Genomic DNA, 24,166 nt, shown 5'->3' on the forward strand with positions numbered 1-24,166 from the left:
AATGTGTGACAATTTCAAGGTAAAACACAGAGAAGAGTTGAGTTCAACTGTCCACCCAGCTCCCATCCAATGCTTAGCATTCAATAATTAGCTGTTGAGTAAGCGAACGTGAACATACACACACATATTTAAAAAAACGTATTTAGGGCTGGCTGATTAGGTCAGTTGGTTAGAGCTTGGTGTTCGGATTCCCGTATTGGCCAGACACCAAAAAGAAAAAAAAAAAGAAAGAAAGAACGGAAAACAAACATATTTAAGTGTTAAAGGTATTGAGGATTCTAAACTACAAAAATATATTTAGGAAAGTAGTCAATAATTTTAGCTACTGATATGTAAATAGAATTAGTCACTATCCATATCCAGTTGTCAATATAGTAAAAAAATGAAATAAAAAACTCAACTTCTCCCCCATGTGTGCATATACAAATGTCACTTCTCCTGACTCTCTGGTATCACCTTGTTTACAGTTTTACCCACTTTCAACCCTCACTCATTCAGATTCATCACTTGTAACACCTAGTTTTACAGCGGGATTTATCTGAATGTAGATCATGTTCTGTAAGGGATACTTTTAGTTGTGATAAGGTTGAGAAAATTTAAGACTTGTTCAGAACAAGGATTTAATAATGCAGCTTTAAGTGAGGATGTTATCGAGTAAATAGTTGAGAGTCAGCACTTCCCAGAAGGTGCTGCCACCAGTGCCTGTGATCCTAGTCAAGTTACTTCACAAGAGCGTGTGAAAGAGGGTCTTTGTTTTTATCTTCTGCACACACACCGACCCACTCCCACATACCCTCTCTACCATTTCCAAAGTTTCACAGAGATGAGCTTTGAGAGGTAGTCTTTTGGTGGAGGGAGTGGGGGTGGTGAGAGCTCTTCCTCCGTTGTCTCCCGTTCACTTTTCCCTTAGGTTATTCAGTCTGGGGTTCCGCTGGTTGCTTTTCCATTAAAACTTAGGCCCAAGCAACAAACTTCTCAGGTCCTCTGCGGTAGGATGCATTTTCAAATAGTAAAAACAAAGAGAAAGAAAATCACTAGAGAAAATACAAAGAACATATAACTAGTAAGTGTTCACAGTTGACCTTTGGTAAGTGGGCTGGAACCACTTGGGGCCCCTTGCCTAGCTTCTCACCTCTTTCCCACTGAGCAGGACCCATCTTATTCTCCACCACCTGGGACCTATCTCCTGACTCTTTTCCCCTCTCACTGAAACTTCTAGATTCAAGGCTCCAGACCCTCTTGGGTCCTCCTGTTTGTAGACTGAGGAACTCTACCTTCCCTAGGAAATGGTCAAGGCTGTGGACATTGATACCATGTAAGTTTCACTTTTGGGGGAAGGTATCTCCACTCCCCCAGCAAGAAGTCTAATTTACTACAGATCCATCCTTCAATCAACCACTATACCACCTGTTACCAAACTGCACACATCAAGTAAAGAGAGGCTCATTCTTTCATGCTATGAACTGGCAAAGAACTTATTGTTAGAATCTATCTTGGCAAACAAAAAAGTTATATTTTTTCCTTTCTCGGGATTAAATGGGGTTGGAGCAGGGATAATTTCTGTATTTCTTTGCAAAATGGCAGGGCTGCAGCTTCCAGAAGAGGATGGCATACAGATGGAGGAGGTGGTCTGATCAGCCTTGTCTACAGGAAGAGGATGTGTTCAAGAGACTACCAAGAGAGAACTGACCCTCCAGTCTTCCAGGAGAGAATCCCTCCATATCTAGCATCAGACACACATGCATGAGAAGGGTTGACCAGACTGTATAACCTTCCCCAGAGTTGTCCCTCTTCAGGAAAAGACCACACATGGCAGAGAACAAACTAAGCTCCTAATCTCATCCCAGGATCTTTTCCATATTTTAGATATTTTATTTTGAAATTCAAAAGCGACAAGTCCATCCTTGGCTATAGGGCACTCTAAATATAATAGTCCTATATTCATGTTTGAAAGAAAAATCTACCGTCATTTTATGTGACTGCAGGATCTCCAACAACTATAGTATAACAGTCTGTCACAAGTGTATTGGATGTTTCAGTTTGCCAGACCTGTCATGATAAATTAATTACAGGATGTTGCAGAAATGGCAAAGCTCCAGCAGCATCTTGCATAGTTTAATATAGACCCATTTCCCCATTTCAATGTATTTGTGGTTAGATAAATCCTCAGAAATTTACAGCTGCTATAGACTAGTTTATTATGTACTCTGCCTGCACACATGATAAGTCTAACAAGAATGTGATGTTCTTAAATGGCATAGATTTTACTGATATTTCTTTACCACCATGGAAATATTTAGTTGCTAAAAGTAGCATCTGCAGATACCTCTGAACTTTGTTCTGTATAATAGGCAGGGATGGTTAAAGACATTATTGTGTTTAACCATCTTTCATGTACCTTAAATTGAAGAAATGTAATTCAGAAAAAGTTATGTTGAGCACTTATACAGAACAGCCCTGTGAACAAATTTAATGTATAAATAATTAACTTTTGATTCTCAGTTGAAATCACTGAGAAACCAAACTGAAGCTACCAAGCTCTTCTCCAGGGAACCCCCCTCATTTAGTTTCCTGGCTGCCTTTTGCAAGCTTCAGTTGCTCATTTTCACTCTGGGAACAAGTTATTTTCCTTGAGTTCTTGCTTTTTCCTCCTTTTGGACCCTATTTTTTTCTTATCTTCATTAAGCAAATCATCTCTATCGCAAGCAATTTTAAGAAATCATCCTTTGATTGGCGATATGAGTTTACTTTTGTAAATGTTGTGTCAACAAACCGTCTTCGTATTTTATGTTCTTTCACAATTCTTGACAAGGCTCAAGTGATAGATATAAGATGAAGAACAAAAGTAAAAATCAGATTGTTCGATACTTTACTTCTAGAAATGACACTGAAATATATATAGTTGAACCATTCTGACCTAAGTGATAAGTGGAACATGAACTACATATGGTGTGAGGAAACTTCAAAAAGTTCATGGAAAGCTTTATATTACTATTTAATTTTATTTTTCCACGAACTTCGTAAAGTCCCCTCGTATTTATGACCTCCCCTTTTTTAGACTGAAATTAAAATAGTAGATTCTTAGGAGCACTAGCCTCTGCAATTTTTTGAGACAAAAATAACCCATCCATAACCATTATGAATTTGAGGTGTTAGAAGAGTAAGTTTAGAAAACAGGGTGCTCACAACATATGCTTGATGTAGATTTGAAGGAGATCATTAGAAAAATAGCATTCTTTGTGTTTACAAAACAAATGTTTTTATGTTATCCAGTTCCCGCCTTAGCTTAAAGTATTTCCTATTCACCTTAATAATTAGAGCAGAAGGATATGATGAATGAAGTGCCTCATTACCAAGTTTGCTTCCTGGGTCTCTGCAGAGAGTAGCTGTCTGCTTTTGCGAAGTTAGTCCATTGTTAACCCTAAATGATGCTGACATTCAATTCTCCTGCAGATAATTGGGTCCATCCATAGATCGAGTTCTCCAGTCAACACAGCTTTTTGATTGACATGCTTCTTGATGTTTTTATTATCTCTTATATGACTGGAAGGGCGCCTTTTCTGTTTCTTGAATAAAATGTTACTGTACATGTAATTAGTTTGACTCTATAGAACCTATTTCTTAAGGAAACATAAGATTTATAGAATTATGGAGTAAAGATTTACTAAAATAATTGTGGGATAAGTGATCAGTTTTTAAAAATGAATTTTCAGAGTTCATTTTCATTTTATGTAGGTCACTGTTGCATCACAGACATATTAGATGTTTCTAGTCCGAGTGTGGTTGTAGGAACATAAACTGCTTCTTTAATTACTCTTGCGTGTGTTGCAGTCTCCAACTGTTAGCATTTACTGGTTTACTCTCCACAGCAACTGAGATCCAGTACTTCGGACATCTCTCAGTGGAGTCTGACGGACCTACTCTTCCAGCTTGCGTTGACATTTACTGGCTGTGTGCACTTGGACAAGTTACTTAATTTTCAGATCCTTGGGTTCCTTATTTGTAGAATAGGGAAGATTTTATCTACCTCATGGATTTGATGTTAACAGTAAATGAGGCCATGTATGTAACAAAGGGCAGATGTGGGGAATATTTTCTGTAGTTAAGTTCAATTAAGTAGAAATCAAGAAATATACAAGAGGTCTTCAAAAAGTTATGGAAGAATTCGTATTATCTCTTAATTCCATTTTTTTCCACAAACTTTTTGAAGTACTCTCGTATAGCTTAAAAAATTTGGGTTTAAAAATGTTCGCATAATTTAATAGCTATGGCCTTCGGACAGAAATCATTTGAATATATATAAAAGTATAAGGTCACAAATTTTTGTTATAGTTTCTAAAACTTTCTAATCCTCTTAAAAATATTTGTAAATATATGACTAAAGAGATAACATGTCATAAGGGAATAAAATGGTTATTTCTCAGATATAGTCTTGCTGAACTTCTTAAAGAAAAAACATCTTTCTTTAATAAAACCTTCCTGTAACTTAAAAATAAACTTAAGGTCAAGTATTTGCTTTTATATGACAGAAACCTGTGCAAGATTCCAAAAGTAACAAGTGTTAGCCATTTAAAAGCATTAATTTCATTTAAAATGTGCATTTTCAACATAACTGCATTCATGGTGTAAAATGTTTCATGTTTTAGATCTTTTAAAAACTTGATTTTTATTCTAGCTTTACAAATACTGTTCATAGTATACTTTTTATACTAAAGAAACAATCTTCAAGATAGATTTGAATAAATAATTGGGAAATACATTTCTAAGAATGGTTTAAAAATATATAGAGAGGAAGTTTAAAATTGTTACTTGTTTGGAGAAAAGAGATGATGGGATAAAATTTAGTAATTTCAGAATAACTAACCAATTTGTTACGAAAAAAATGTACAGTGTCATAAATTGTCAAATGGATTCTGGTGTCTGATCTTCTGCTTGATTACAATCTGGACCTATTACTCCGAGAGTACTGTTACGGTCTTCCCCACCCCATCTCATCTTAAAGAGTGAAGTAAAGACATTTTATTAACCTATGTGCGAACAAACCCTAATCTTACTTTTAATCAGCAGGATAAAGGAGAAAAGAACTCTGAGTAGAACAAACTTTTCCTGGTGTTTGCCTCAACTGTTATTTTTGTCTACAGTAACTGCAAGATAAAAATAACTCTATTTTTCATATGAACATTGATATCTTAGCCAAGGCTTAGCTCCCCTGACATATTTCTTCATTTCTCTTGATTAAAGTATTTCTACAACCTGTTGAAATTCTTTGGATTAAAACCCAAATCAGAGCATCAACACATATCTCAAAATTATGAGCTGAAAGTGCAGAGACACACATTTATTTTTAATTATCAAATGCATTCACAAGGCAGAAACAACAAGCTTGTACAAGGGTTACTGTGGCTGGGTCCAGCTGTACCTGAAGCACAGATGTATGCATCCAGAACAATGAAAGCTCAGCACTATCAGAACAGATATCTGTGCAGATGGCTGTGTGCTCTAGCAGTCATCAGTGCCACTCAACATTTTCAAAAGTGCCTTTTTAAAAAAAGTTCTACAGAGCAAGGGCATGTTTACCAATTTTTATGCCTCTACAACATGTGTAGGGATAAGAGCCAAATATATTTTTACTAGAAGCTATTCACATTGGGTATACATCTGGATGAAATTTACACCTCAGTGCCCAACACTTTTCTCACTTCTTATTTTAATGGAATCAATTGTCTAATTTGGAAAATAAGTTTTTCTAATTTTATATTAGTTTTGACCTTCTTGGGGCTAAATATTTTATTAGACTTATCACATAGTTGAGAAAGAAGAGTCAAAAGACAAAAAAAAAGGTCCCTATTATAATATCAAACTTTAAAACATATAGTCACATAGTAATGATACCATTATTCTGGAACTGAAAAAATAAGTAATACAATGTAATAATTTAAAAACAAATATTAAGACTGAAATAAATATTAAATAATGTAAGCTTACAAATTACTTATATGCTTAAATATGAAGTGCTTTTTTCCAAAGTAAAGAAATTTGGAACACTGTTGCCAGTCCAGCCAAAAGTCACTTTTAGTTTAGGTATATAAAGTTACATTTTATGCTTCATTCTAAAGAAACACAGAATTTGATTCTAAAAAGCAAATTGTTTTCTTTTTAATGCCTTTGTTACTGGAACCACTTTGAATACATAATATTACAAAGCTGCTTATCTTTTAAATAAAGTTAATTTCAAAAGCAGATACTTCATATTCTGAGCATAACATCACAGATATAACCACATTACAGGTATAATAATATTAAATGATTACTTAACAGACGTCCTAACAATGCAAACACATTTTATTCACACTTGTTGAGTAGCAATTAGGGTTTTTTCTTTATTGGTTTTCCAATACTGGTAATGTAATTTTGATGTAATTACTACTAATACAAGTATCAACACTTAGACCAACAACAATCACAATGGTTTGTAATAATCTCAAAGGCCACATTGATTTTTCCACCCATATCTCGCTTCTGATTTTTCTGGATTCTTTGATAAGGACAAAACTAGTGGGTCCTTCCTTTCTTCCTTAGTATCTGAAAATTCTGAACTCTTAAGAGAAATTCCATTCGGTTTAATTTCTCATTTCATCTCTGTGCACTTGGGTGTCTCTTCGTTCTTCTTACTAGAGAGAAAAGTACACAAAATGTACTAAATGAACTTGAACAATGTCTTCTGGCCACAACCAAATCTTAGTGTGCTCAGGCAATAGCACAGGTAATGAAAGATACTTTGCAAAACACACACACACAACCAAATAAGACCAAAATACTAATTACCCATCTTCTAGTTTGACTCTTAAACATACTAACATCTCTTTGTATCATTAGTAATTGTGTAATGATCAACAAGTTAATATAAGCCAAAAAGAAACCTACTTCTCAAACACAGATACTAAGAACTCCAGCACTGACAAGTTAATATAAACCAAAGAGAAATCTACTTCTCAAACACAGAGACTAAGAACTCCAAACCCTGAGCAACTTCCAGAAATTAAGAGCAGGCAATCAGAGTATGCAAAGTTCTTCACTCAACTGGAAAAAACCTGTCATGGGTGATGCTTCAGGGTTAGTAACTGGAAAGGATACAGACCATTTTATTAAACAGTATTCTTTCATTTAGTATATGGCTGTGTCTACTTTTACAATTGAGCTATTATATTTTTCAAATCAATCCAAAAAATGGTTTGTTTCATTTTGGACTGACAAGATATTGATGGTTAACTATGCATCTAGACACAGCTTTGATATAAAACAAACTATATCATTAATGAAAATCAAGAACCAACAGGCAGATAAAACAAGAAGTGGCTTCCTTAAAGATCACGCAGTAGGCACACTACAACTAGTGAATAAGTAGGGTTAAACCTGAAATTTTTTATTTCAATTATCATAGATCACTGGTGAGTATCTGGACTCACACAAAAATGTTACTGTCTTTCCTCTAAACAGAAAGGGCTTAACACCTGGTTGCCCTTAAAAAACAAACTGCAGCTTCAAAATGATGGCAATCTGGTTAAGGTCAAAGTCAACTCTATTGATTGCTCCCGAGAAAAAGAGATAGCTGATGCATTGTGGAAATAAAGGGCAGTGGCTAACCACTACCTAATGGCTTTCCGTGGGGGCACAGGAGGGCTGAGGAACACCTGTGCTTTTAGGGGAGGCCCAATCTTAAATAAATGGCTGCACTATCTTTTCATGTAAAAAACATTTACACCTGAGGAGGAAAAATCCTTTGTCAGTCCATGTTTCCTGATTTTAAATTTGTTAAACAGTGCTACCACAGGTAAGCTGGTATTATGTATAAAAGCCCCCAAATATATTCAAGTGAAGCTCATGAAAGCAACTGAAGTCGAGTATAAAATGGTACAGATATGGCATGCTGAGGTACAACATCACTAGGGGCAAAAAAAGTACCATTTCTGGCCCTGTGCGATACAGGGAAAGTATGTAAAACTTGCCCCAAATTAGAATCTGAAAAAAATGGGAAAGAAAGTAGTAAAGGCTCAAATGGCTGCTGGGCACAAGTCACAGAGAAACCCTATAAACTTCTGCAAAGGACAGTGAGGAGGGTAACAGGATCGCAGAGGAAGAACAAAGCAAAACAAGTGAGAGGAGTTCATAGTAGTGGTAGGACAAAAAAAGAAGAAGAAAAACAGAAAAGGGAAGGGGGGAGAAGGGGAGAAGAACAGCTGGAAATTAGTGAGATGAATCCTGCACGTGCAAAAGATGTAGGACAAGTTAAATCAATCAGGTGGAGACTGCACTGTGAGAAGTAAACAGAGAAACCAGGAGGACCCTCAGGAGAGGGAACCCAAAGAGAAATTTAACTAGAAAAAGCTGAAATAGGCAGCAAAGATAACATCTTTAAGGGAAATGATTCAGACTGAAAAGAGGAAGAAACACACTGGATGGAAAATGACAAAGACTGCACATTAAAGAGAAAAGGGACGGCATCGAGGGAGAAGAGATGGTCAAGTGTACAACTCTGACAACTGGGAATTCTCATCTGATAATGGGAAAAGCAGAAGTGGCACACTGGCATGATGAACGTTGACAGACTAGGGACTTGAAAACTAAGAGAGAGATGAAATTTGCTGTAAGAAGGAAGAGAGGTCATCTAACTGAAGACGCAAGAATAAATCCAAATCCATTCCTTTTCTGAGCTATCTTCTCATAAAACATCCCCATAAATAGAGAACAAAGTTAGGGCCTTTTTAAAGGCACTTCATATGAAAAAAGAGAGGAAAAATCTGTGTAGCAAGATTATAAAAATGAATATGAAACTAGGCTAGTGTTTGTGTGTGTTATGTGTAAAAAATAAGATTCATGAAAATGCCGGGCCCTACCCAACAAGAAATTCAATCCAATAAATATTCATGAAAGGTTTATTTCTGTGGTCAGAACCAGGCTAAGGGCTGGGTAAAAAATTTTGTGAGTATGTTATAGCCCCTTCCTATAAGCGCTGCAAGCACTTACCATCTAATCAGAGCTAACAGATAAAAAGCAATGTGTAACAGAAATAATCCTGAACTTGGAGCCAGAAGATTAAGCCCTCATTCAGGTACTTTGTAGCTATCACTCTGAGACCTTGGTTTCTTTAAGTGTAGAAAAAATAAACTATTAAAAATTTTCTGAAATTATTTTCATGTTAAAACAAGTGATCAAGTAGTACATGTATGCTGAATAGGAAAATTAGAAAATACACAAAAGTAAAATAAAAGAAAAACTCACCACTCAGATAACAATTTTTTTTTACTTAAATATTAATCATAAATATCTTTCCATGCCTATAAAAATACTTTCATTAACACAATGTATAATGACCACACAATACTCTATTATGTAACTGTTTCATAACTATTATTTTGTTGTTGCTGAACTTTTTTTTATTGGTTATGAATATTCATGAGATATAAGGCTGATTGTTCCCCCTCGTGCCCTAGATGTGAAGGCCAGATCTATACTGGCAGCATGCCCATTACCACAAATTGCTATTGTACCCTGTCTCCCCCACCCAATTTATCCCCAACCTCTCTCCCCCTCCCCCCCTCCCCCCCTCTCCACTTTCTATCCCTAGGTATGCTCTCTCTCTCTGCAAGTCCAACGCACCGCTGTGGTCCTTCCTTCCTTCCTTCTTTCTCTCTTAGTTCCCACTTATGAGTGAGGACATGCGGTATTTATCCCTCTGTGCTTTGCTTATTTCACTCAACATAAGTTTCTCCAAGCTCATCCATGTTCTTGCAAATGGGATTATTTCATTCTTTTTTATGGCAGAGTAGTATTCCATGGTGTATATATACCACAATTTCCTTATCCAATCATCCATTGATGGATATTTAGGTTGGTTCCATGTCTTAGCTACTGCGAACAGAGCTGCGATGAACATGAAAGTGCATGTATCCCTTCAACATGATATTTTACATTCCTCTGTGTATACACCCCGAAGTGGGATTGCTGGATTGTATGGAAGATCTATCTGTAGTTGTTTGAGAAACCTCCATACTGTTTTCTATAGTGGTTGTACTAATTTACAGTCCCACCAACAGTGCAGGAGTGTTCCCTTCTCTCCACATCCTTGCCAGCATTTGTTACTCATCATCTTTTTGATTATAGCCAGTCTAATTGGGATGAGGTGATATCTCAATGTGGTTTTAATCTGCATTTCCCTGATGATTAGTGATGCTGAACATTTTTTCATGTACTTGGCCATTTGTATGTCTTCCTTTGAAAAATGTCTATTCAGCTCTTTTGCCCATTTTTTAATTGGGTTGTTTTTTTACTGTGTAATTGCTTGAGTTCCAAGTATATTATGGATATTAATCCTTTGTCAGATGCATAGTTAGCAAAAATTTTCTCCCACTCTGTAGGTTGTCATTTCACTCTGTTGGTTGTTTCCTTTGCTGTGCAGAAGCTTTTTAGTTTGATATAGCCCCATTTGTTTATTTTTTCTTTTGTTGCTTGTGCTTTTGGGCTCATGTTCATAAAGTCTGTGCCCAGACCCAGTTCCTAAAGTGTTTCACCTATACTTCCCCTTAGTAATTTTACAGTTTCAGGTCTTATGTTGGGCGTCTCTGGTGGCTGTGTGGGACCCCAACAGGTTTTTCCTTTCCCTAGAGGGTTGGGGCCAAAGGGATTGCCCTTTTCTCCCCCCCAGGATGCGGGAGGAAAAGAGATTCCAAGAGATGGATGAGCATGCCACTGTTCTCCCAGATAGGGAACAAACACATACATACGCAGCGGGGGTTCTGTCAGGCAGTTCTGTTTATTGTAACACAAAAGATCATATTTATATGCTTAGCAGGCAGGGATTTCTAAGCTTAGGCCAATCCTCGAAAAGGTTAAATGTGCATGTGCCTTGCCTCTCTATGCTTAGCCCTCCCCCTTAACTTCCCTTGGGTGCCACCTTTTATCCATTTAGGCCATCTGTTGTTTTTGCTTTGAAAAAGGGCACGGTCCCACAGTCTTATACTTAAGTCTTTAATCCATTTTGAGTTGGTTTTAGTATATGGTGAGATGTGCATATCTAGTTTCATTCTTCTGCATATGGATTTCCAATTTTCCCTGCACCACTTATTGAAGAGGCAGTCTTTTCCCCAATGTAGATTTTTGTTGCCTTTGTCCAATATCAGGTGGCTGTAGGCCTGAGGGGTGATTTCTGGGTTCTCAATTCTGCTTCACTGGTCTATTTTTATGCCAATACCATGCTGTTTTGGTTACTATAGCTTTGCAGTATAACTTGAAGTCAGGCAGTGTTATGCCTCTTGCTTAATTTTTTTTGCTCCGGACTGCTTTGGCTATTCGGGGCCTTTTGCTGTTCCATATGAATGCTAAGATTGCTTTTTCCATTTCTGTGAAGTATGTCCTTGGTATTTTGAGGGGAATTGCGCTCAATCTGTAGATTGCTTTGGGTAGTATAGACATTTTCAAAATGTTAATTCTTCCAATCCAAGAGCATGGAATCTTTCCATCTTTCTGTGTCTTCTTTAATTTCTTTCAGTAGTGGTATGTTGTTCTCATTGTAGAGCTCTTTCACCTCCTTGGTTAAATTGATCCCGAGGTATTTTATTTTTTTCATGACTACTGTAAATGGGCTTACTTTATTTCTCTATTAGTTCATTATTTGAGTATATAAACACAATTGATTTTGGGGCATTTATTTTGTATCCTGCAATGTTACTGAAATTATTAACTAGCTCTAGGAGTTTTTTGATAGTCTCTAGGTTTTTCTATATATAGTATCATGTCATCTGCAAATAGGGACAGTTTGACTTTATCTTTTCCAATCTGGATGCCCTTTATTTCTTTCTCTTGCCTGATTGCTCTGGTAGTACCTCCAGTACTATGTTAAATAGAAATGGTGAGACTGGGCATTCTTGTCTTGTTCTTGTTCTTAAGAGAAAAGCCCTCAGTTTTTCCCCACTCAGAATGATACCGGTAGTGGACTTGTCATAGATGGCTTTTATTGTGTTGAGATACTTTCCTTAATCTTTATTAGGAAGGGATGTTGAATTCTGTCAAATGCTTTTTCAGCATCTATTGAGATTATAATAAGGTTTTTGTCCTTGAGTTTGTTGATGTGATGTATCACATTTACTGACTTTTGTATGTTGAACCATCCTTGCATCCCTGGAATGAATCCCACTTGATCATGGTGTATAATTTTTTTAATGTGTTGCTGTATTCTGATTTCTAATATTTTTTTGAAGATTTTTGCATCTATGTTCATCAGTGATATTGGTCTGTAATTTTCTTTTTTGTGTATGTTTTTATCTGGTTTTGGTATTACAGTTATGTTGGTTTCATAGGGTAAGTTTGGGAGAGTAGCTTCTGTTTCAATTTTCTGGAATAGTTTGAGGAGAATTGGTATTAATATCTCTTTAAAAGTTTGACAGAATTCAGCTGTAAAGCCATCCGGTCCCGGACTTCTCTTTTTTGGAAGACTGCTGATTACCATTTCAAATTTGTTGCTTGTTATTGGTCTGTTCAGGTTTTCTGTCTCTTCTTGGTTCAGTCTGGGTAGTTTGTATGTCTAGAAACTTAACTGTATCTTCCAGGTTTTCGTATTTGTGGTCCTACAGTTGTTTATGATAGTCTCTAATGATTCTTCTTATTTCCGTGGTATCAGTTGTAATGTCTCCCTTTTCATTTCTGATTTTTGTTATTTGGGTCTTCTCTCTTATTTGTTAATCTAGCTAATGGTTTGTCTATTTTATTTATCTTCTCAAAAAAACAACTTTTTGTTTTGGTGATCTTTTCTATTGTTTTTTTTTTGGGGGGGTCTCTATTTCATTTAGTTCTGCTCTAATCTTAATTATTTTCTTCCATCTACTACTTTTAGGATTGGATTGTTGTTGTTTTTCAAGTTCTTTGAGGCACAGTGTTAGGTTATTTATTTGAAATCTTTCCATTCTTTTGGTGTAAGTGTTTATTGCAATAAATTTGCCTCTTAGTATTGCTTTTGCAGTATCCTACAGGTTTGGTATGATGTATCTTTATTTTCATTAGTTCAACACATTTTTTGTTTAAAATTTCATTAGTTTCAACAAATTTTTTCCTGTTTAATTTCTTCTTGGACCCATAGGTCATTCAGGAGCCTATTGTTTAGTTTCCATGTATTTGTATAGATTCCAGAGTTTCTGCTTATTTCTAATTTCCAGTTTTAGTTGATTGTGGTCTGAAAAGATACATGGAATGACTTCAATTTTTTAAAATTTGCTGAGACTAGATTTGTGACCTAATATGTAGTCTATCCTGGAGAATGTTCCATGAGCTGATGAGAAGAAAGTGTATTCTTTAGTTGTTGGGTGAAATGTTCTGTATAAATCTGCCAGGTCCAACTGCTCTAAGGTGTAGATTAAATCCTGTGTCTCTTTGTTGATTTGTTTCCTGGAAGATCTGTCCAATACCCAGAGAGGGGTGTTCAAATCACCCACTGTTAATGTATTAGGGCCTATTTCTTTCTTTAGGTCTAAGAGTGTTTGCTTTATATATCTGGGTGCTCAAGTACTGGGTGCATATATATTTATGACTGTTATGTTTTCTATCTGGATAGATCCTTTTATCATTATATAGTGGCCTTGTCTCTTATGTTTTTTGGTTTAAAGTCTATTTTGTCCGATATAAGAATAGGTACTCCTCCCTCCTCATTTTTGGCTTCCATCTGCATGGTATATCTTTTTCCACCCATTCATTTTTAGTCTGTGTGTGTCTCTATAGGTGAGGTGAGGTGGGTTTCCTGAAGACAGCATAACTTGGGTCTAACTTTTTAATCCAATCAGTCAGTCTGTGTCTTTTAAATGGGGAGTTTAATCCATTCACATTTTGGGTAGTTATTGACAGGTATTGTTTAATTCCTATCACTTAATTACTTTTTGTTTAGATTATTTAAATATCTTTTGATCATTACTTCCCCTTCTATTTCTCTTCAATGGCAGTTGGAAATTTAACGTGGCAAAATTTAGCTTCTCTCTCTTTCTCGCTGGCATTTTAACAGTGGGTTTTGCTTTTTCTTGTGTATTTGTGATAGTGGTCATCATTACTCAGATTGCAGAAGAAAGACTCCCTTGAGAATTTCTTGCAGGGCTGGTCGTGTGGTGGTGAAGTCCCACAACTTTTGTTTGTCTGGGAAATACACTATTTCTCCCTCATTTCTGAAGGAGAGCCTTGCTGGGTAAAGAATTCTTGGCTGGCAATTTTTTTCTTTTAGTATTTTGAATATCTCATTCCACTTTCTTCTGGCCTGTAGGGTTTCAGATGAGAAGTCTGCTGTTAGTCTGATGGGGGTTCCTCTATAGGTGACTTGACACTTTTCTCTTGTTGTTTTTAGAATTCTCTCTTTGTCTTTGAGCTTTGCAAATTTAACTATAACATGTCTTGGGGAGGATCCTTTTGGACTGAATCTGTTTGGGGACCTTTGTGCATCCTGGATCTGAAGGTCTGTATCTCTCCCTACACCTGGGGAGCTTTCTGTTACTATTTCCTTGAGTAGGTTTTCAATACCTTTTCCTTTCTCCTCCCCTTCTGGAATACTCACAGTTTGGATGTTAGAGCACTTGAGGTTGTCTGCTATCTCTCTTAGATTTTTTCCTCATTATTTTTAATTCTTTTTTCCTTTTTTTGTCTGGCTGGGTTATTTTGAAAAGACCATCTTCGAGATCTGAAATTCTTTCTTCTGCTTGTTCTTCCCTGCTGCTCAAGCTCTCTGTTGTGTTTTTTATTTCACTGAGTGAATCTTTCATTTCTAGGAGTTCTGCTACATTCTTTTTAAAGGTATTAATCTCTTTGTAAACTTCCCCCTTCATATTCTGGATACTTTTTCTTGTTTCATTATGTTCTCTGAGTCTTCTTTTATCTCCTTGAGTTTTCTTAAGATCATTGCTCAGAATTCTTTTTCGGACATTTCAAGAATTCCATGTTCCATGGAGTTTGAAACTTGGGCATTGCTGTATTCCTTCGGTGGTGTCATATCTTCTTATTTGTTCATAGTTCTAGTATTTTTTGTTGATGTTTGGTCATCTGGTAGAGGATTTGCTTCTTCTATTACTCTGATTGGCTATGAGAATAAAACTTTCTTCCTCTATTTGCAGGCTACTGGTTACTCTTCTTAAATCAGTGTAGTCGAGTGAGCAGTAGGTTACCTGTAGAGTGGCCCTGTCTGCTACTGTGGTGGTGAATTGTCCTTGTGTGACAGTAGGTGTGGTAATGGCTATATTACACTACGTTGGGTCCTGTTCTAGAACCTGTGGCCGCACCACACAGAGCTGGGCTCACCTCGGAGGGGGCCTGGTGCAGCTGTGGTTGGTTGCTTCTTTCTGGGTCCAAGATGGGAGGAGCTACCGGCACCATGCGGGTCCAGGCTCACCTCAGCAGGGGCCTGGTGCGGCTGTTGTTGGTCGCTTCCCTTTGGGCCCAAGTGGGGAGCAACTGTTTCATAATTTAATCAACCATTTATTCACAGAAACTGTTTTTTCCTTCTATTTTTAAAATACTGCTTGAAGGAGTAGCCTTTTAACTGTATCTTTCCATGTATAGTTGAAATTTTTCTCACAATAGATTCCTTGAGGTAGGACTGTTAGCTCAAAGGACACGAATACTTTGAAAACTTAAAAAAAAAATTAGTAAAGTATCTTTCACAAAGAATGGATCAATCTTATGATTCACTCACATACTACTGGTAATAGCATAAGTTTGAAACTTGCTGCCATTTTGTGTAGAAAAATACCATCTCATTTTATTGTTTTAATTTCCATTAATTTGATCACTGAAAGGTAAACATTTCATAAATTTATTGCTATTTACATTTATTCCTTTAAGAATTACCTTTATAAACATCCTGTGCATATCTTTTGCCAATTTTTCTTCTGGTATATTTCTTTTCCTTGTTGATTTCTTAGAACTTTTTTATATGTTATGGTTATTAATCCTTTATGCAAAATTCTTCCTCATCCCAGGTTATTATTCATTTAAAAATTTTATGGTGTTTTTTTCTTTTTACTATTCAAATCTAAAAAATCTGTTTTAAAATGTTTTCTGACTCTGGCATCAAGGTTAAAAACTCATTCCTTAACCCATGATTATATATATAACTATTCATTTACATGCTTTCTGTACAATTAGATTTTATTTTTTTACAAATACAATCTGAAAATTTTTACTCTAGTTCTTAGAAAATTGACAAATTCATAAATGTGGATGTGAATAGGGATGTGTAACAGTTCTCTTTCAACAAATGTCATTTCTACTCAACAGAGAAAACAAGACCCTCTGAAGGTCCTTTCCTGCCCTTGTTATACCCACCCCCTACTAAAAAACACTGTCAAACACATTTTCCCACTGGCCTGTCTCAGTGGAAAAAGTGGCCCACCCTCCTTGTTTTAAATTCTAATCTTGTGGATTTTCTTATGCCCCTGGGGATTAGCTCCTGCTCCTATACCTTGAATGGCTCCTTCTCAAGTGCCTCTTTCCTCTCAGTTTGAAAATATTCTTGTCACTCCACTTTTTATAAAGATCTGTACATCCTGTGTTTTTCACTAGTTACTGCCCAGCTTTTCCTTTCCTTTAAAATCCAGTGTCTTGGAGGATGAGACTATTCTGATGATCTTTTTCCCTTTGGGATGGAGACAGTCTAATTTATGCTTCCAGGACTCTTCACAAAACTATTTTTTCCATGGTCACAAATGGCCTCTTGGTTGCAAATCTCAAAGGGCACTTGTCAGTTCTCATTTTACGTCCCCTTCTCTGGCATTTGTCATTGTTGACCATGCCTTCCTCAATCTTTTCCTACTGACTATATGATACCACTTTCTCCTGGTTTTCTTCTTACCTCTATCAGGGTGACTTTTCGGCCAGTTTGCTCAGTCTTCTTCCCCTGCATTTCCTTTAGGTGTCCTCGGTCCTCACGGCTCTTTTCTTTGCCCATTTCAGAACTACAGGAGGGAAAGATCAGAAACAAAGAGTCAGTAAGAAAGCTGCTGTACTGTCTCAGGTGAGGCTTTGATCTAGAGAACTCGCAGTGAGAACAGAAAGGGAGATAAATGGGAGGATAGGAGAGAAAAACATATAAAACAAACGTTTTGTGGATCAGCGTGTAGAAATGTAATTTATATTAGTAGGAAGAAAATACAAAAACAATGAAAAAAGGGAAATCTGAAGAATAAAAGACAGCTTCTTCTCTCTAGAATGACAGGAATGGTGGGAAACACCTAAATAGAGCTTGAAAAATGCACAAGAATTTCAAAATCAGGTAAGAAGTAGGGTTGAATAGAAATTCTTATAGACCAAACTGTATTCCCCCAAAATTCATATGTTGAAGCCCTAACTCCCAATCTGACTGTATTTGGAGATAGGGGCCTTTATGGAGATAATGAATGAAGCCATAAGACTAGGGCTCCAATCTGATAAAATGAGTATTCTTAGAAGAAGAGGAAGAGACACCAGAGCACAAGTGTGTGCTCTCTCTCTGCTCGCACAAAGAGGCCATGTGGGGACACAGTGAGAAGGCGGCCATCTGCAAGCCAGGAAGAGAGGCCTCACCAGAAACTAATCCAGCTGGCACCCTGATCTTGGACTATAGCCAGCAGGACTGTGTTAAAATAGATTTCTGTTGTTTAAGCAACCAAGTCTGTGGAATTCTGTTACGGCAACCTGAACAGACTAATACAGAGATGTGTTGTAAGTGAAACAAAGTCAGATGACTGAGAACAAAAGGGTCAGAAATTACAAAGAGAAAAAAAAAAAAACACAAGTAAATTTAGAAAGAAATAGAATGATGAAACAAAGAAAGGTTGCACTCTGAGAAAAAGCTCTGATAATTCACAATCTTAATCTGTCTTTCAGCCTTGTATCTAAGAAACCCATGTTCTAGTTTTGAAGTAAAAATGCAAAGAATGTCTGTGGAGGCCAGAGTGATAAAGTGAAAAAGGGAAGCAAGCCAAAAATAACACAACAGAAGTAATAATACAATGAACTGTGGCAAACTGGATGACCCATCCAAGAGGAGTAGTCCACTGTCTCAGCTCCAGCTGATGAATATGTCATGATAGAATGTGGAGTTGTTCAAGAACTCTGGATTATTTTAGGAGAAGACAGAAACATGCATTTCTTTTATGTAAAACCTTTTTATATTTGGACAACTAATACAATTAAACACATACACACATGCACAGTGGACCCAATTAAAGATACCAGGATTGCCACTGGCACATAAGCCCTGGATCTTGACATCTGTTCCAACTATAGACACTTGCTGGCCTCAGGGTATCTCATGCACTTCCACATTTTTGGGCCTTACCTCCTGCTATCCTTCCAACTTCTAGGTCCTTCTCTTCTTGCTCACCCCATCTCTGAATGGTCTTAAAGACTTAAATGTATCTTACATCTTTGGCTTTCCCCCATCACTGTAGGAAGATTAGACTATACTGATTCTTTCTCCCTTTTATATTTGACAATCTATACACAATCTATCAAAAAACTACCTTGAAAATACATACAACATCTGAACTTTTGCTTGCAGCCAAGATGAAATAACAGGGACCAGATTCACCTCTCATCTAAAACAACCAAAAAAAATACTGTACAGAATACATGAAACAACAATTTTCAAGATACCGAATCACAGGCAATGAAGGACAGGGATCCCTAAGAGATGGACAATAAACAAGATGAGCCCTATGACATCCCAGCTCATTGCCTTGAATGTTTTCAGGCCAACACACAGGAAGGTGAAACCCAGAGGAAGCCTGATGGACTCCCTTTGTGAGAGCTCCAAGTCTGGGGAAAGCAAGGTGGCTAGAGTTCACAAACAGTGATAAAGAGGAGAGAACTTCATAGTGAGAGAACCTGATGATCTGCAAAAAGTCTCCCCCTTCAAGTATTCAAAAGTACTGATGAGTACTATATATCTGAGGAAATAACCCAAAGCCAGAAACAGTACCTATTCCCACCAGCAATAAATGGAAACTATTACTAAGAAATCGCAAGCACTGGACTTATTAGATACAGACTTGAACTCCACAATTATAAATATGTTCAAAGAACTAAAGAAAAACATGTCATGTCTAAATAATATCAATAAAGAAATAGAAATTACAAAAGGAAAAAGTATAACTAAATCTACACAAACTCTTCCAGAAAACTGAAGAACTGGCAATTCTTCTCAACTTATTCCTTGAGACCAGCATTATTCCATACCTTGGATTAAGTGTTCCCTCAAAACTTAATTCCCACTATAATTGTTGAGGGTGGGAAATCCTATTGTGGTAATTGAAAGGTGGGGCCTTGAAGAGGTGATTAGATTGTAGGACTGCCCGATAGTGAATGGATGAATAATGGTGGTCAGAGGTCTGGTATTGAGGGCTTTAAAAGGTGAGTGAACGAAGAGGTTGTATTCTCGCTCTCTCTTCGCCACTATTTTTAAAATGTGATACTCTGCCATCACTGTTGCCACCACCAAGACCTTCACCAGATGTGTTCCCTGGGTTTTGGACTTCCCAGCCTCTGAAACTATAAGCAATAATTTTGTTTTCTTATAAATTACTCAGTTCCAGTTATTTTGTTGTAAGCAACAGAAACGGACTGTACATCCCATTACCAAAACAAGACTAAAATGTTACAAGAAAACTACAGACTCACATTGCTCATGAACAGAATGCAAACAATTCTAAATGTAATTTTAGCAAATTAAATTCAACAATTTATAAAAAGAATAACACATCAGTACTAAGTAGGGTTTTTCACAGGAATGCAAGGTTGGTTTAACATTTGAAAATCAATGTAATTCACCATATTAACAAATTAAAAAAGAAAAACAACATGTTTACTTAATAAATGCAGAAAAAGCATTTGACAAAAAATCTAATAGCCATTCCTGATTAAGAAAAAAAAAAAGCACTCTCAGCAAACCAGGAAATGAAGGAAAACTACCTCATAAAGGGAATTTGTAAAAAAACTTACAATATCATCATCCTTAATGGTGAAAGCCTGAATGCTTTCCAAAGAAATAAAAGGCACCCAGACTGTGAAGGAAGAAATAAAAGTGTTTATGTGCATTATTCTCTATGTAGGAAACTTGATGGAATCTACTTAAACACCTATTAAAACTAACAAGTGAGCTTAGTAAGGTGGCAAAATACAAGATCAATATGCAACAATCAGTATTTCTATAAACTAGCAACGATTGTAAATTGAAAATTTAAAACAATATCATTTACGTATGAAATACGTATGAGTAAATCAACCAAATATGTTCAAGACCTACATACTGAAAAATAAAAAATAGTACTGAGAGAAATTAAAGATGTAAATAAACAGAGAAACAGATCATGTTAATAAGTCAGATGACAGAATACTGTTAACATGTCAATTCTTCCCAAACTAGTCTATGGATTTAATGCAGTAGCAGTTGAAATTCCAGCAGTCTTTGCTGCAGAAACTGACAAGCTGATTCTAAAATTCATGTGGAAATGCAAAGAACCTTAAATAGCCAAACCAACTTTGAGAAGAACAAAGTTAGAGGACTAATACTACCAGATTAAAATATTATAAAACTAGTAATTAAGGTAATGTGGTAGTTAAAAAAATGATTACATTGTGTAATGTTGGATATACTAATTATCTTGATCTGAGCATCACATACAGCACACAGGTATTGATATTCAACGTGGTACTCCACAGATATATATATAATCAATTACGTTACAATTAAAAATAAAAGATAACATGGTAGTGGCATTATGATAAAGAAATAGATCAATAATAGAGAGTCCAGAAACAGACTCACAGACCTATGACACCTGACTTTCCCCAAAGTTGAGACAGGACTGATTTTCAACAAACAAATGGTGCTAGAACAACTGGATATACAAATGCACACATACACAAAAGGACTCTGACCCAAAACTCACAACACAAAAAACTAACTCAAAAGAGATGACAGACTTAAATGTAAAACCTAAAATTAGAAAACGTCTACAAGAAAACATAGGATAAAACCAGTATGATTTTGGGGTGGCAAAGATTTCTTAGATACTACACTAAACAATGATTAATAAAAGAAAAAATTGATAAATTGGACTTCTTCAAAATAAACAGTTTGATTTTCAAAAGCCACTTTTAAGAGAATGAAAAGGCAAACCAGAGATTGGGAGAAGTATTTTCAAATTATATATCTGATAAAGAACATAGTTAGAATATATAAAGAACTCTCAAAATTTAGTAATAATAAAACAAAAAAACCTAATAAAAATGGGCAAAATATTTAAACAGACACTTCATCAAAGAAGATGTATGCACGGAAGATAAGCATATAAAAGGATGCTCAACACCATTAATTGTTAGGGATATGTAAATTAAAACCACAATAAGGTATTACATATATTAGAATGGCTAAAATTACAAAGACTGACCAGATCAAGTATTTGTGAGGAAACGGAACTCTCATACATGCTGGTAGGACTATAAAGTGGTACAATCATATGGAAAGCATATTTGAAAAACAGTTTGGCATTTTCTCAAAAAGTTAAGCATAAACCAACTATATGATACAGTCATTCTACTCCTAGGTATTTACCCAAGAAAAATGAAAGCATATGTCTATACGAAGTCTTGTACATAAATGCTGATATTGGCTTTATTTTTAATAGACCAAAACTGGAAACAGTCCAAAGGTCCATCAACAGGTAAATGAATAGACAAACTGTGGTATTTAAAACTCTAGAAAGTAAGAAAGCAGATCAGTGATTGTCAGGGGATGGGGGTTAGGGAAGGGAGGAGGTAGGAAGGAGAAATTACAAAAGACCACGAGAAATCTTTTGGGTAGATGGATATGTTAATTACCTTAATTGTGGTGATGGTTCACAGGTATATACCTATGTCAAAAGTGGTGGATTTAACAAGTACAAAGCTATACTATCTACCCTAAGTGAATCAATGTACAGTACATGCATGAACTGAAACAACACACTGTACCCCACAAATATGTACAAATAAACGTTAAAATTAAAACAACCCCCCACTTAAACTGTATACTTTAAATATGGACAATTTATTATATATCAAGTATATTTCACTAAAAGTCTTAGAAATACAAATACATACGTATAAACAAAACCTGACCTCTTCTCACTAACTCCACTGTTTTGACTCTTTCAAAGCACCATCAGGTCTTGCCTGGATAACTTCAATATTATCTTAACTGGTCTGTCTGATTTCACCCTTATCCATTAACATCTATTATCTCAAATGTCAGAGTGATCCTGTTAAATTTTAAGTCATTCCCTGTATTTAATGTCTCCCTATTTCACTTAGTGTAAAAGTCTTACAATGGCTTACAAGGTCTTGTTACTTTATCTGATCTCGTCCATGCTCTCCCAATTGCTTACTCTACTCCAGAAACATGAATTTCCTTCCTGTTTCTTGAGGATACCAGGTATGCTCCTGCCTCAGTGCCCTTTGCACTTGCCCTCCACATATTCACGTTATTAATTTCTCTGCCTCCTTCCACTCTTCTCAATGGGGCATTTTAGGATGCTCTTATTTAAAACTGTAAACTTCACACCTCCCTCTCCTATTCCCTATCCATGCTTTATTATTCTCTATAGCATAGCACACATGTGACACAGACATTTTACTTAGTTTACATGTAAGTAAATAAAATGTTAGCTCCTTGTGGTAAAAATTTTTATCTGTTTACTGTTGGATGCCTAGTCCCTAGAATATGTAGAATATTGTGTGATGTGGTAGGCGCTCAGCAAATACATATTTAGCAAATGACTATGCACTGTGCCTGTCTTCCTTGCCACACTGAGCACTCCTACAAGGTACACACTGTGTATCATTTGTAACTGCATTTCAGTTAGTACCTAGCACAGCACCTAGTACAGATAGCAGATGACCAAGATTTTCCCCAATGTATTGATGCTGACAAACAAACCACTGTTGCTCACCTTGAAAGGCTGCTCCTGATCTCTCCTCTTTTAGCAGTACCATCAAGGTCTAGAGCAAGACCAATTCTTGATACAGACACATGATGCTTGCTCAACCTCAGGTAAAATGCTGGGCAAACACAGCAAGACATGTCTCCTTCCCCTACCTTCTAATCATCTGCTGCTCCCCAAACTCTCTCACTCTGCATTCTTCTAGAGCCACCACCTCTATCCTGTTTTCTTCTCCCATTGCAAATCCCAAACCCCAAACCACCAATTAGTCTCCTCCCACTTCCTCTCCTTGCTAGTTTCCCTCTCTTTACTACTGTACAATCCTTCAGTCTGAAATACCTGCTTCTTTCCTGCATCACATCCAAAAGCCCTGCTTGTGTAAAAGCTCACTTTAAGCCTTACCTCCTCCTAGAAGCAGTCTCTAGCAACCTTACTTCCCCTGCCTTCTCATTCTCCTCTCTTCCTGGAATTAAAATTGGCATCACACTATTTAGCATCTAATTATATATAATGTATTGCCTTCTAAATGCTTCTCATTTCTATCTCCTCATCTTATCTATAATACTTATATATCTCTCAATGCACCTAGCTTGGTGCTGAGCAAACTGTGGTGTCACATACACGACAATGAATGGATGTGATTTCAGAAATGGGGGGAGAGGGTGAGAAAATGGCTGAAAAATGGATAATCAAAGTAAGAACTCCGACGAAAATTTGCAAATAAGTATATTTTAGGGGAGGAAGGTGGATTGTAAGCTACCTCCTACCTCCTCATGAAGAGAAGAAGAAATGAAGAAGCTTGGAATAGATTACATAGATGAAAAAAATGTATAGTGGAGAAGTGATAGGATCCTTAGGATACTTGGAATTGACATTTATGGCTGAATTATGTTAAGAGATTTCATTCATTCATTTAGTTCACATTTGAGTGTTTATAAATAAAGGGCTTTAATATCATTGACCACCTGAATTAATTTCTCTCTGACCAAACGTGCTAATGAAGTAAAGCATTCTGTTTTAAAAACTCCACAAAACTTAATCTAGAACATTTTAGTAACTAGAGAACACTAATACTACTTATTAAGGATTATAACATATTTTTAGAAACTTCATTACGAACTTGGTAAGCAGATTATGACATCAGCAGTATGAGGTACAAAGGGTGAAAGTTTAAGACTTTTAAGAAA

At 36.3% G+C, this 24,166-nt stretch overlaps 1 protein-coding gene across 9 annotated transcripts in view; it reads right to left on the reverse strand.

The window, feature by feature from the left end:
- Window positions 1-351: 351 nt before the first annotated feature.
- The window catches only part of AHI1 (Abelson helper integration site 1), a 195,030-nt gene continuing 171,215 nt past the window's right edge, over window positions 352-24,166 (reverse strand). For 6 of the 9 annotated variants that reach the window (XM_063096479.1, XM_063096478.1, XM_063096470.1 and 3 more), the window contains one exon: window positions 16,884-16,973. Coding sequence is in view for 3 of the 9 variants with exons in the window: in XM_063096473.1 (XP_062952543.1) it covers window positions 976-984; window positions 16,871-16,973 (112 nt within the window). In the remaining 6 variants the exon portion in view is untranslated. Of the gene's footprint in view, window positions 985-6,055; window positions 6,672-16,870; window positions 16,974-24,166 lie in introns of those variants that run through there. The other 3 variants (XM_063096473.1, XM_063096474.1, XM_063096476.1) reach the window with 3 other exon arrangements.

Source organism: Cynocephalus volans, chromosome 5 (assembly GCF_027409185.1).
Source record: "Cynocephalus volans isolate mCynVol1 chromosome 5, mCynVol1.pri, whole genome shotgun sequence".
NCBI classification, from domain to species: Eukaryota; Metazoa; Chordata; class Mammalia; order Dermoptera; family Cynocephalidae; genus Cynocephalus; species Cynocephalus volans.